The sequence below is a fragment of the Caloenas nicobarica genome, chromosome 23 (genome assembly GCF_036013445.1).
Source record: "Caloenas nicobarica isolate bCalNic1 chromosome 23, bCalNic1.hap1, whole genome shotgun sequence".
Classification (NCBI taxonomy): Eukaryota; Metazoa; Chordata; class Aves; order Columbiformes; family Columbidae; genus Caloenas; species Caloenas nicobarica.
Window position 1 is genome coordinate 5,733,212 of NC_088267.1, and position 13,894 is coordinate 5,747,105.

The 13,894-nt window shown below is 51.1% G+C and overlaps 1 protein-coding gene across 1 annotated transcript; it reads right to left on the reverse strand.

The window, feature by feature from the left end:
- Window positions 1-1,282: 1,282 nt before the first annotated feature.
- On the reverse strand, window positions 1,283-12,280 carry UBXN11 (UBX domain protein 11). The gene is made up of 15 exons (XM_065650320.1): window positions 12,162-12,280; window positions 11,712-11,952; window positions 11,517-11,629; window positions 10,963-10,994; window positions 10,100-10,200; window positions 9,200-9,254; window positions 8,085-8,161; window positions 7,468-7,582; window positions 6,031-6,248; window positions 5,639-5,716; window positions 4,327-4,447; window positions 3,367-3,470; window positions 3,063-3,130; window positions 2,264-2,410; window positions 1,283-1,448 (listed from the first exon to the last, which is right to left on the reverse strand). The coding sequence occupies exons 1-15, from the start codon at window positions 12,278-12,280 to the stop codon at window positions 1,283-1,285; spliced, it is 1,755 nt and encodes a 584-aa protein (XP_065506392.1).
- Window positions 12,281-13,894: the final 1,614 nt, after the last annotated feature.

The window sequence follows — 13,894 nt, forward strand, 5'->3', positions numbered from 1 at the left end:
AAAAAAACAAACCCCCAGCACCAAAATTATCCTGGTCTATAACTGACAGGGTATAGACGGGCAGCAGATAAGGCTGCCCCATAGGAGGGTCCCCTGTACACTCCTGTATTTGCCAGAGATGGAAAAAGGAGGAAACTGAAGTAGGGCTACAGGGGTTGAGTCACTAGTCATGGGGAAGCAGTTGGTTTGCACAAGCGGTGATGCTTGTATTTGAGTTTTGTGGGGCCCAGCTCTGGTCAGAGGGATCTGGGCAGTGCTCTGGGCATCCTGCCCCTTTCCACAGCAACCGCGCCTTCCAGATCGAATGGAAGCGGAAACTGCAACTTAAGTAAATGGTTTTATTGGGAGCCTGTAATGAGGGCTGGGTCTCTGCTCAAAGGGAACCTGCCAGAAGGTGCTGCCTTGCATGAGTGCGAGTGTTGTCAGCTGGGAGTCAAGTGGGAGCTTGTCGCAGCTGAAACAGGAAGAATGTGCTGGGGAAAGGGGCATGCACAGCCCCAGCCCGCGGGAGAGGGCGGAAGATGCTTTACAGGGGGTTGTGCAGAGAAGCAGTGGAGGGATTATCCTCTTCTCCAATGACACGGTGTCCTGTTGCAGCATCCAGCTGCCGAGGGAGGCAGCTCGGGGCAGTGGTGGCGAGGCTGGGCCCGCTGGGGCTGGGGGCTGTGCAGGGGAAGGAGTTGTTCCCATACAGGAAACCCAGGAGCGGGATCTGGCTGAGATGGGGCTGGCTCAGTCCCAGTACTGCAATGGCTCAGGGCCTTTTGGTTTAGTTTCACCGGGGACTATATATCTGAGCCTGTTTCTGTTGTGGTGTAAGTGCAGTTGAAGTCTGTGGGGAGCAGCTGTGTATGGAGAGCAAACTGATGCTGTCTGTCTGTCCTGCCCAGATAGGACTGATGCTATAGAGAATCCCTGAGCCCAGCTGAGCAACTGCCTGGTACCAGTGGCTTCCCTGGGCAGAGATCAGCCTGTGCAACCTTCAGCAGAGATGAGAAAGCAAACCTTGGCTTTGAGCTGACAGAAATGCCCCCGTGTTAGGAACCCACCTGTTTTGGGGAAAAGCATCCACGTGTGAGGCAGCAGGACTGGGCCTGGCACCCTCTGCCAAAGGCCAAACGGCTGCCCCTGAGCTCTTCTCTGCGTCCCAGGTAACGGCACAATGAAACTAAATCTGGAAAGACAACCCTTTCCTCTCTTCCCAGCCAGGCGAGGTTTAACAGGGTGTGAGGCAGCTCCTTCCTCTCACAGAGTTTGGGGGAGCAGCTCTTGCTGGGACCTGTTAAGCTGGTTGCAGCTGTGTCCCCTCTTTTTGGGAGGGGTCTCTTCTCTGCAGCAGCAAGGAGGCACTGGGGATCAGGCCACATTCCTGCAGGCTCCTGGAGTTGTCTGTGTACACCCTCTGGGGAAAGGTACTGATGATCTCATATGAATCTGAGTCTCCACCCCTAGGAAAAAACAGCACAATCTTTCCTACGCAACGGGATCCCCTAAGGTTTTGCTGAGATGCTTCGGCTGATCCAGCTGCGGTTATGTAAGAACAGAGGGAGAGATGGTTTCACAAGCACAGGCCCAGCAGAAAAAAAGGGCTTTCTGCCCAAACTGCAACCAGCCAGGCACGGAGCGGCTGTTCCAGGCTGCGCAGCTGCAGCGGAGAGGGAGGCTCCTGCATCCCAACAGCCGTGCGCTCAGTGCGGGCTCAGACTGAGGCCAGAGTGAAGAGAGGAGAGCAAAGGGGTCTCCCCAGCCGTCTCCAGCTGTCCCCAAAGGGATGTGTGAGCCCTTGGGCAGTGTTAAATGCATGCAGATATAAAGCTGGATAAGCAAAGGATGGTGTTTATCCAGCAGCGGATCCATCATCTGAGCCGAAGCCTGCAGCTCTGCTTCCAGGCTGCACCATTTTGGGAACAGTGGCAACAGGTGAGTGCTGCAGAGCAGCTGGAAGGAGGCAAAGGCAGTGGTGGGCCTGGGTCAGATGGCAAATTTGAGAGGACAAAAGAGGTTTATCTCTGCTGCTTATCAGCTTTTTGGCAAAGGTGGGTATTAAATGATTTGAGCAAAGCGTGACCCTGGCAGTGCTGCCCAGAGAGCATCTCTGGTGCTGGAGCCAAAGCAGCAGAGCATGCCCGGCAGCTCCCAGAGCTGGAACCCTCGGCCCTGCTCGGCTCGGGCTGGTCTGTTCAGGCTGCTCCTGTTCTCCAAGGCCCAAGAAACCTTCCCTGGGGCTCTATGGAGCTGGGAGGGGAGGAGGCCCTGAGCCTACCTGGCATGGGCAAGGTGTTGGCGCAGGTCTCCTATGGTCTCTGTGACCAGCATCTTCACAATGTACGTCTGCTCCCCGCTCTCAGATTTGACGCGGAGGGTGCAGACATCAGGGGCAGAAGCTTCGGCCTCTTCAGCCGTCTTCACCCTGGAGATTAGAAAACCCTGTCTGCTGAGGAGTAAGGGCTCTGTCTGACCATAGGGAAGTGGACCAACCCACAGACCAACCTGCTGCTTTGCTTTCCCTGCTTAAAGGTGCCTTGGAAAGAGGGTTGCTGACCTTTTTTAGCTTTTTCATTTTAGATCAGGGCTGTCTGGTAAGTACTTCGCCCTACTTTTTTGATTAAAAATAATCTGCTTTTTTTTTTTTTTTTTCCTTCTCATTAGCTATTTGGGTCTTGTCTTGCTAGAAGACTGAGTAGAAAAGTGCTGTTAGTGCGACCTCCCACTCGGGCATCAGTTTCCTGGAGGGATTCTCTCATTTAACACAACTATAAACAGCTGCTTAGATGGTTTCAAACTCTTGGGCCTTGGCTTGCTCTTGGTAGAAGTATTTCACAGCAGTAAGTAATATTGTGAACAATAGCAGCAGTTGTTAGAGATGTAAAAGATAACTGAATTATTCATGGTAAACCTGCTATCTTCCCCAAAGACCAAACTTGGACTGTTTTCTATTTATTTCTAAGGTATCAGATAAACTGGGCGAGACTATTTACTTCCTCAGCTGAAACCCCTGAAAGAACCCCTCAGTGATGGAAGAGGAGCCTGACGGGGCAGGGATGGAGGGGCTGTGCCCGTACCTCTCCAGGGCAGCCAGCCTGGGTGTCTCCACCAGGATCTCTTTGCTTCTCCACACCCCACCAGCACCCTGAAACCAAACCAGGTGAGTGTCACCACTGCACAGGGAGCAACCGGGGCCAGGCAGCCCAGGAGCAGGTGCCAAAGTGCCATGTGTGCTCTGGTGGAGCCTTTCTGGGAGGAGGAGGAGGAGGTTCTGCAGAGCTGAGAGAGGCTCAAGGAAGGGGTTGCTAGTGCTGTGCAGGGTGCTGAGCCCATGGAATTGCTGCTGGCCTCATCCTGGGGGTGTTTGGGGTTCACTCATACCTGCTGTGCTTCTCGGGCTGAGCCTCGGACACCCATCGCTTCTCCTCTGTGTTTTGAGGGCTTGGAAAGCTTGTTGAGAAACTGCTCCAAGGAGACTCTGGGACCTGCCAGAGCAGAGAGGAGATGTGTCCATGTGTAACCTTCCTGACAAACAATTTTCCCCCAGAATAGGCTGATTTGGTGAAACGTGAGAGCGCAGCAGCCGACAGGGAGAGCTCTAACCTCCCCAGCTAGGCTGGGCCTGGCTGTCTCCCCATTGAAGCTTGTCCCACTTTCTGGGCCACTAAATGTTTGATTATCAACAGCGAACAACTGCGCAGCCTGCTCAGCACACAGCTGGGACACACAACAGGCAGAGCCCTGGTTAGCCCTGCTGTGAACTATCACAATTTTTACAGACTTCGAGTATTTTTCATCTTGTGAGGGTGTATTTGTGGGTGTCCATTCCTTTTTCTGTGGTGTCACTGGACAATTATTATATTTTTTTTTTTTTTTACTACTTGGACAAAGGAAACATGGAGCATAGCTTCTGTTTGTGACTGGCCTTGAGATGAACGAGCAAGTGGTACAGTTTTATATGAATAGAAAGGTGTCGCAATGCACGTGTTCAGGTTATTTAGTTATGCATGCACAAACCCACTATTTTTTGTCTATATGACTGACTGCATTTGAGTTTCCAACCCTGACAGGTATTGCTTAAGCAGAAGCAAAATCAGGAATCTGTGGCCTGGCCTTATGTCCCATATTCTTCTATGAAAGTCTGAAAAGGAATTGTCCCATATTCTGTACAGTTAAGATCAGTCTGGCTGGAAGATGTGCGTCGCTACGGAATAAGCTTGTATGAGAACCAAAAGCTGTTTGCAAGCTGCCCCCATCACCAGATCTGCAGGGATCTTGGTAAGGTTTTGACTCTCCTCTTTGGGAGGTAGCTGCATTTTTAAGACAGGTTTAAGAATTTACCTGGGATCTCAGTGGTTTCCTGCACCTCGCTGGATTTTGAATGGCCAACCACTTGGCCATGGCCAGGAAAACTCCCTGGAGGGTCTCTCTCCTGAAATACCTCGTGCCTTCTGTCAGTGACCTGTTGAATTAAGGCCAAGAGCCATAAGCAAATCTGAGTGTTGCACGAGCTTGTTCTCACTGCATCAGAGCACAATAAACAGCAACAATAACCAAGAGTTGTAAACCCCAAATGAAACCAAGCGAGCTGCTTCCTTGGGTGCTGCCCCAGCTGTCCAAACTCGATGAAATGCATTTTCAGCTCCTACAGACTCTCTAACAAAGCAAACCCTCAAATCTCTGGGATTCTATGACTTGGAAGGCAGAGCGCTATCCCAAGGCCCCCCACCGTGTGGAAGGCTGTATAAATAGGGGCAATTTTTCTGTCTGGGTTCCTCTTATGTTCCTCTTACACTGACTGTCCTTATCTCGGGTGGATGCACTCTGTGTCTGTGTTTACCCCAGATTACAGTGGCTTCCAGACGCGGCCAGTTATGCACAGATTACGGGGAACCACAGCCCCCAGAGCCTTGCTCAATTCTCCTGCCATCCGACTTTGGCACCTCCACACCTACCAGCTCACTCTGCCTGTCCTGACCTACCGCTCGCCCGTGCAGTTGTGCCCTGTTTTCTTCGCAGAGCGGGTAGGTGCACCCCTCTGGTTGTGCCTGCTTACGTTTTGGATGCACTCGAAGACCTAGATTAGAGTCCTCTGAGGGCTCTCTGCCTGTTTTCTGCCTGAAAATATGGCCTTGGCTTTTTGCCATTTCTGAGAAATCAAAAAGTGGAGCCCAAAAGAGCCTCAGGTGGCCAAATCCATTTAAATTGTGGCTAAATGAACTCTCCCGACATCCTCCTTGAGAGATACTTGTTCAAACTGTTTTTAAAACTTTTCCAGGGGAACTATTTGAGAACTGTTCTTCTCCTTTTTGTTACAGAGTTCTTCAAAGGCTGCACGTACTCCTTCTCTTCTACAAAGCCTTCTATGCTCTTACAAGTCCTGTTCCAAGCCAAGAGGCAGAGAAACTGTTCAGTCCGAATGCCGAAAGGCTCACTTGTTTCCTGTAACGGCTCTAGCAGGTGTGCTCGCAGCCACCATTTCCCCGACACGCACAGGCACAGAATTAAGCTGCATATACGCTTTGTTCAGAAACTTAATTTGCTGTGGGGAGCATTCAGCAGATTGGTGAAAGAAATCTGAACAATTTTTCTTGGGAAGCAAGAGAGCAATTTCTTCCAGAAAGCTGACGAATAGGGTTTTTGCACCGCTTACCTGCAAAGGGATGCCGTCTGGGTAGCGATTCTGCAGCTCCGAAGGGAAGTAGCCATCCATGATATCCTGCAGGCATTGCTGAAACAAAGTGAGAGCTCATGGTCATACCTTAGACTTCCTATTTATCTCGTGACTGATATTCCTTCTGGGCTGCTCCTATTTGAATGGTGACTGCTGTGCCAAAAAGTCTGCAAAGACCCAGAATCTCCATCTTTGCTTAGTAATTTTTAATCTTTATAGGCACCATGGGAGCGCAGGTAAGAAGCTGGAGCTCCTTTTTAGGCCTGAGATGAGCTCCCAGCCCCTATTCCTACACATTGCCCTTTCCTGAGGCTTAGTGAGAGACAGCAGGATGGGTCCAAGTCTAAATTCCTTTACAGACCTTTCCCTACCTGTGTGGACGGGTCTTTGTAGGGCCGGAAGGGTCCATTGAACATGACGATCCCATTTTGATACAGCGTCAGAGGGAGGGGGTCCGGCTGTCTCAGCCGAGCGCCCCCAGACGTGTACTCGATTTGAGAAATACCTTCTCCGGCCAGCACATTCAAATCCTTCACGTTTTCCAAGATTAAATCAAAATCAATCTGGTGTTTGGCAACAACTGCATCACCTGTGGCAGAGGGATTTGAGTTAGAGGGGAAGGGGATGCCAGCTGAGCAGCTTTCACTTCTGCGTGAATTTGCGGTGCATTTGTGTTTAACATTTTTTGGGCTGGCTGTGTTGCCTCTCCGTGCTTTGCCTTTTGCACTTTCGCAAAGTGTGGTGCAATGTCGCTGCTGTGGTGCAGCGCTGCCAGGTTTACATGGGTGTGTGCAAAACCACAAGGGCAGGGCAGCAGGGAAACAGCCTCTTGCTGAAAGCTGATAGAACTCCCGAGCTAGCGAGGGATGCAGCCAGCTCCTTACAGACACCACTCAGCTTCTTTGCAATTTCAGAAAGGTTGCGTTATCCCTTAATGAGGTGCTGTGAAACACACAGAGTGAGAAATTTAACTGGTTGAATTAACTAGATTGAATCAATGGATCGGGGAAGAGATGCTGCTGTAAACACTGCTTGCCACCCACAGATTGCTCGCTCTTGCTGGGACGCTGCTGAGGGTGTTTATCTGGGTGCTGGAGGAGGGTGGTGGGTGAAACAGTAACAAAAGAGTTGTGATGGGGCAGAAAAATGAAATGAGAAGAAGAAATGAAAGAGAAAATACCTTTGGTATTTTCTGTTCTGCTTTTTTATGCTTTGGTAAAGCAGGGTTGGGGAAATCTTCCTTAAAAAAGGTAAGTGAGCTGAAAACAATTAAAGCTATTTCTACTGCTTCGCTCATCTCCTCCCCTCCTGCACCTAAGGGAGGGAAAGATTAGCTAGCTAATATTTGCATAGTGGTTAGGAAGCAGCATTGGCTGTACAGCCCAAGTATTATTCTTTTTTTTTCTCCGTTACCACTTCCTAAGAGGTTATTGCCAAATATGCTTGGACCTCATACAGCACAATCAGGTTTCAATTAAACCACTCACGTGGTGGTTGAAAGGAAAGACAAACAATACTCCCTGATGGAGCCAGACAATGTGGGTAAGTTACTACAGCTACTATGTACACAAAGCATCTGATTCTGTTTTCCACCCATTCTTATGTCTCTGTCATTAGGGCAATCAAGCTTCAAATGTTGAGGGCACGTGAACTCTTCAGGAAGCAGCTGCAACGAGGGTGTCCTTACAAACGGCTGAGCCAGCGGGTTCTCTGCTCTCCCCATATATCTGGCTTACAAATTATATAACAGATTTACAAAATACCAACTTTCTGGATAGCTGCTTCAGCAAAGAGTCCTGGTGCTTTACCTGGCTTCCAGACACTCCTTGCTGGCAGCTCCTCTTCATCCTTGAGCAATTCTAAATCTTCCAGCTGCTCATGTCTCTCTCCAACCCAAATCAGACCATAGTCATTTAGAAACCGCTGTAAGAGGAAAGTACAAGTCACTGCTGTAGACCAGAGCTTCAGAGAACTAAAATGGAAGCCTGAGAGTGCTCAGCTGCGACCATGAGAAGCAGAAGGGGAGATGAAAAAGGGTTGTTGTGGGGCTCTTCGTCTCTGCCAGACAAACTCATGGACAGAGTAGAAGTAGTAGCTCTGCTAGTAGTAGGTAAAAGGGAGAATGGAAGTGTCTGTAGTGCCACAGTAATTGCCCAAGACTGTCGTAGCCGCAAAGAATGTTTCTACAGTCCCAGAAATCAAAACGAAGAGGCTTGCAGGAGGCACAAATGTTTGTGTATTAAAAAAAAGCCAAACTCCTACTGCCCTGTAGCTCACATCCAACCTGTTCTTTCTTTTCAGAGGGGCAAGGTGGAGAATTGTGATGATCAAAGTGGCAGCTTGAAAAAGCCCAAGCAGCCCGGGACAGCAACGACCTCAAACGCAGGGCGCAGATGTCTCGGTGCAAGTGAAGCAGGTGTCTCACCTCCATCTCCCGGACCTGGGCCTGCAGCTGAAGGCACCTCATTTCCAGTTCCTCTGCTGTGGATGAGCCAGCAGCGTCTGAAAAGGCAAGAGTTGGTTTTTCTATGTACAGCCTTAAAGAAAAGCTGTAGATAACCCACGTTGCAGGACAGCAGCACCTGCTCTCACTGTAAGCGAACTCAAGCCCGTACGATGCAGGAGCTGAACACGAGCTCTGCATGCTGGCCCCTGACAGTTCAACCTGCAGCACTTCGAGAAAGATGCTGACAGACTAAAAGATAGTTGTGAACGATACTGGTGAGGTTTTATGCTGCGGGAAGCTGATGTGAGCGGTGCTGTTTGCAATTACACAATGAGAATTGCTTGGCTTACTCAGTCTTAAGGGACCTCTTAAAAAAAATGAGCAGGTGTCCACTAAAGCTGGATCCAGAAACCCAGGCTGACTGGCTGGAACAATGCGCGACGAGGTACAAAACACATGTTTGTGGTTTCACGGACGTATTTGTGTTCTCTGCTCAGGAAATGGAGGACTTACCACAGCTTTGTGCTAACAAGGTAGTTGGGCCGTTGCAGGAAACGTGTCTGGGCTCAGCTGGAGAGCTGCTGGATTCCAAGGAACCAAATGGAGGGGAAAACCTTCAGTGACTCACTCAAAGCTGGGCTCAATTTAGAGTTAGGCTGCCTCATGGGACAAGTGAGCTTAGACCTGTAATGCTGTTTGAAACTCCATGTAGATTTTTGGTTTCACTTAGCTGTGAGTAGCTCTGGTTTTCCAGCCCATTTGAACTCTGCAGTATTTACCATTCTTTTTGTTCTGACCATCCTGTGCGGTTGCTCTGTGCTCATGGAAACTCCGTCACCCATAGAAAATAGGTCAGGAAATAATGTTTTGCACTGTACCAGAAAAAAACGAGTAACGGATGCGAGTATAAAGGCAGGTCTGCTTTGGCAAACGGTACCATGTGTGTGTAACTGATACCACTCGCTGGAGAGGCTCTTGGGCTTTTAAGGCAAGGCTGGCTCAGCGAGGAGGACTCCGAGCCGCTCTGCAGTGCCAGGAGCTCTGTAGCTCTCCCGCAGGCAGGAGCAAGGCCTCAAGGGTAGAACAATATTTACCTTCTCTCTTCTGAAGAATCTTCATCTCCTCTTCAAGTTCAGCAATCCTCTTATCCTTCAGGACCAGAACAAATAATGACCGTGTTTAGTTTCTTGGCCTTCAGGACCTTGAGGCATAATTCAGTCCTGGCTGGGGGGTCAGGGGTGTACTTACTCTCACCCCACTCAGAGACAGGCAAAATAAGGGTCAGAAAGGGTGTATCACCTCACAAAAACCTTAATTAGAGTCAAATGAGGGGTGGGATATAAACTTGCTGCTCCAGGAATAGGTGAGGCGCACACTGACCTGTCTTATAGAATCATTTTGGTTGGAAAAGACCCTCAAGATCAAGTCCAACCATTAACCCAATGCTGTCACTAAACCATGTCGCTGAGAACTTCATCTCCACATCTTCCCCTCCTCCATCTGCACAAGAGCTGCAGACAAACACACAAACTCCTGCCCCTGCGCTTCCTGCTCGTGCTCTGACCCGCAGCAAGGGGCTCATCTAGAAACAAAACCAGCATCTCTGCAGCCACCTCTTAAAAAAAAAAAAAAAAAAATTAAAAATAAGGTATTTATTCTAAGCTGAACAAGTGCAAAGGGGTCTGCTCTAGGGTGACTCTGCTGTATGAGCAGCTGTTGTTTCAGAAAGTAAAAGGAAGAAAACAAAAAAATGTCTGAAGCCAAACAGCTAATGATATCAGTGAAAGGTGCTAAGAGTCTTGAAGTCACAGCAGGGATTGTCCGCTCTCCCACCCCCAGGACTGATACAATTGCTCTATTGCTTTGCAAAGGCTTGTTTGTGTAATTAACAGAGCGGGCTACAGATTGACTTGTTTTAGCCCACACTAGATGTGAGCGACTTCAATCGCCAAAGCCAGGGATAGAAGAGGTTCAGTAAAGGGCAGGATTTTTACCTTCAGTTGGATTTCTTGGGCTTGTTTCTCTATTGTTTCCTCCAACAAGGTGATTTTTTGCATCATGGAGGACACGAGCTCAGTGTCTGTATGAGCTGTGCCTGAAAGCACAAATAAGTGTTACGTCTCTAAAAGGGCGCGTGGTAATGAAGGATAATCCCCTAATAACCGAGAGTCTTTACCCTGCATATTCTTTTTCAGTGTTGTCCCCTTTGTGCAGGAGGAGAAACAGCCTTGCACTGGATTCTGTGTCCCAGCAGACAGGCTGGCATCTTCTGAGAAGAGGCATGAAGAGCATGAAAGAAAGAAAACAGGTCAATATTTTGGATACGGCTTCTCCAAAAACAGGTAAAGAAATACTGGGGTTATGCTGAGGGAAATAGAGGGCAGGAGGAAGCAGCGCGGCCCAGTCCATTCACTCCCATAAACACTCTTACGCTAATTAGTGTATGTGGGTGCTCGTTATGAGCCAGGACCCAAGGGAAGGTACAATCTCAGCAGCTGGGAAGAGTAAACACAAAATAGGGCTGGCAGAAAAGGACCACAATACTTGTACAGAGCAACCTGCACTGCACAGTGAGGCAAAAAGTGGTAATATTGAGCTATTTTAACAAAAAGCACAATACTCTGGAATTAACAGAAGTGGCGAACTTCATTGGGAGGGGAAAGGGAGTTTTTGCTCTAAGATCTAGAAGGAAGGATGTGACCTAAAACTGAACTGTAAAAATAGATGAGGCTCCAATGTGCTCTGGGGCTTGCTGAGGATGTGGAAACCTTCTGTTACTTATCTGATTTGGGACACGGGTTGGAAAGAAAAAGCTAAAATCATTGCAAAACATGTACAACGGTAAGAAAAGCCTTACCAGTGGAGGCCATGAACTTGGGCAGATCTGCCCTTTTAGTAAAAAGAAGAGGGGATAATATGTAAAAATAAAGCATAGGTTCATTAACTTTGGAGGGATTTGCTCGATGAGCAAATATTTTTTAAATGTGCTGTCCAAAAAAGCCTAAACTGCACATTTTTCTCACCAGCCCGTTTTCCTTGTCCCTGCATCCTTGGTTTCTGTGCAGAGCGGGTGTTCACGCGCCCACAACTTGTCTTTAACAGTTAAAATCCTTAAGCCGGTGTTGTTTCTGAGCCTGTTACCGTCATGCGCGGCCCTGTGGGTCCCCAGAAGGCCGGTAGCGATCGGCTTTTTGAAGGATCTTTGGCAGAAAAGGGACTTAAAATAACGGTGGTAACCGGTACCCGCTGGCAGGGTGGGCCCTGGGGGGGCCCGATGTGGGTGGCAGCGCTGGGGACACCCCGGCGTGCGCTGGGGGGGACACGCCGTGTGTTGGGGTGTCCCTCACAGTGTGGGGGGGGCTCCCAAACCGCGGGGGGATCCCCCGGTTCCCCCTTTGACGCCGCACTCACCCCGCGCTCAGCGCCCCGCCGCCATCTTGTTTACGGGCGGTTGCCACGGCGACGGGGGGGGCCGCTGCGATTGGCTCAGCGCTGGTCACGTGGAGGGCGAGGCGGTCCCAGGACTACACGTGCCGGCATGCACCGCTCCGGCGCCCACCGGGCCCGCGGGGACCCCGGTGATCGGGGGGTGACACGGGCTGGGACCGGGGCCGCTATGGGACCCGCTGCCGTCCCGGTGCTACCGGGCCCCGGCCGGCCACTCTGCGAGATTCCCCGGGGCCGCCTGTGCCGGCGCTGCGGGTGATCCGGCTTCCCGGGCCGCAGCGGGGCCGTCCCGCTGCTCCCCGAGCACCGTGTGGAGCAGGGGTGCGCCGGGGGGAGCCCCCGCCGTTTGTTTCTTAGGAGGATGGCCCGGGCTGCCGGCAGGCTCCGTTCTGTGAGCCGCCTGCCAGGCCGGAGGGTCCTGTCTGTTCCCTGCCCGGCAAAACGGTGCTTTTTGGAGCTGTGGTCACTTAAGAGCATTTCACACCTTTCCCGAGGCGGGAGCACCACACGCTGATTTTCCTCTGCCACACTTTGTGTGCCCTGAGCTTCAGCTCTGGGGCACAGCCTGACCTGAGGCGTCACACACTGTACAGATGCTCCTGATCTCACCTGCTGCTGTTGTCCCTGTTTTCTAGCAATGCTTTCCCTCTCCCGGGCACTACTACGTGCTCGTTTCCTCGCTGATGCGCTGTGCTCCACCCGCTGCTCGCCACCATGCAGGGAACCATCCCTGCGCCTCCCCTGTCCTGCTCTGCTCTCCGGAGAGCTTGGCCTCGCCAGCTGGAGAGGAGCGGAACGGGCCCGTTTTTAGCACCTTTTATAGGATGTTGGCTGTCCCCAGGAGACTTTCATTTTGACTCTTCCATGAAGAGCTAAAATTAACTAAATTTGGTGAAGCTTTGCCGCAGAGGACCTCTCGGCTCCAGCCACAGGCTGGCGGTGGGCTCGCTATGCCGTGATGGGCTTCACCAACACAAAATCAGACAACAGGTGCATGTGCGCAGTGCATTCCAGTAGCTTCACTTAATTCAAACCATCTTAAATAAACAGATATCTCTTGTTTCCTGCTCATGCAGTTGAGTCGGTGGGGGAGCTCAGAGACCTGCTGTGACACATATTGGGGGGCTGGAAGGGAGTGTTTCGCAGATCCGTAACACAGATCAGAGTACCCCAAGCATGTAATTGAAATTCAGAGGGGCAGCTCAGACCCAGCATCTGTCCTGAGCTGCAGGGAAGGAGGTTTGTTACATGGTGCAATGCAGAGCCCTCTTGAAACGCTGGCTGCAATTTGCAGACCCTCCCACTGAACTGGGGGAGGTTTAACCCATAACCGTGATTTGTCCTTCATGGCGTGGGGCAGAGGACAGGGGAGAAGCAGAGCTCAGCCGGGGCGGATTCATGCTGCAGGTGGTATTTTGTGATGAGGGAAAAGGAGAGCAGGGCAGCAGCGGCTGCTCTTGTGCTGGATGATGGAGAATCGAGGCTGAAAGGGCTGTACGGCATCATCCCCCGCCCCAAGATCCCCCATGTTGTGTCTTGCACCTTCTCCCTCGCAGCATTGGCAGCGGATGCAACTTCCCCAAATTGCCGTGGGTTCAAACAGCCCTTTGGGGTGGCGGGGCCGGTGCAGGGAAGGCAAGTGTGATTGGTGAGATGGGGCCGCCACCGCGCTTAAAGCCTCCGGCTGCAATCGCTGTGAGCAGACGAGAAAGCGTCGCGGCACAGCGCGAGCCGAGCCACGAGCATGCAGCCCCCCCGGTGCGCCCACCTCCTCCTGCTCGCCCTGCTCGTCCTCTGCCTGGTAAGGGAAACACCCACGAAGGCCGGGGGGTCCTGCCAGCTTCGTCCTGTGGGGGTGATGGCAGTCTGGGCGGCTCCAGGGTTCAACCAGTGGGAGAATTTCTGCTTTCAGCTGGAAAGCAGAGCATTTGACTTTCTATTTGACTTTAACCCTGGCTGTCTTAGCAGGGGCTTTGTGCTGTGGTCTGTAAGGTCTAAATACTTCCATAAGTTGCTTTAAGTTTTTTGGTTTTTGTTTTTTTTTTTTTACTTAAGAGCATCACTCACATCCGTAACCTTCACACTTAGCTTTCCGCCCCATGTTGCAGCCTCTACTTTGTGTGTGAGCCCCAGCCCGTGGCTGGTGTGGGGACACTGGGGATGCTGGGAACAGCCATGGGGACATGGGCTGGGCACACGGCTCTGTGGTTTCCTCTCACCTCTCTCTGCTGGACGTTATTTTCCTCTTTGCTGGCGCACTCGGTGCGAGAGCCGCAGGGGTGGATGCTGGCTCTCCCTGGATGGGGACAGGTGCATGGGAAGGACGAATGTGCCAGTACTTT

Excerpts from the sequence above, each read along its gene's own strand:
- UBXN11 (XM_065650320.1), bottom strand. The coding sequence starts at position 12,280 with ATGGTTCCCTGCATGGTGGCGAGCAGCGGGTGGAGCACAGCGCATCAG. Across the intron at positions 8,162-9,199 it reads GATTCTTCAGAAGAGAGAAG|ACGCTGCTGGCTCATCCACA; the intron begins GTAAATATTGTT and ends TTGCCTTTTCAG. Across the intron at positions 1,449-2,263 it reads CAACACCTTGCCCATGCCAG|GGGTGGAGACTCAGATTCAT; the intron begins GTAGGCTCAGGG and ends GTTTTTTCCTAG.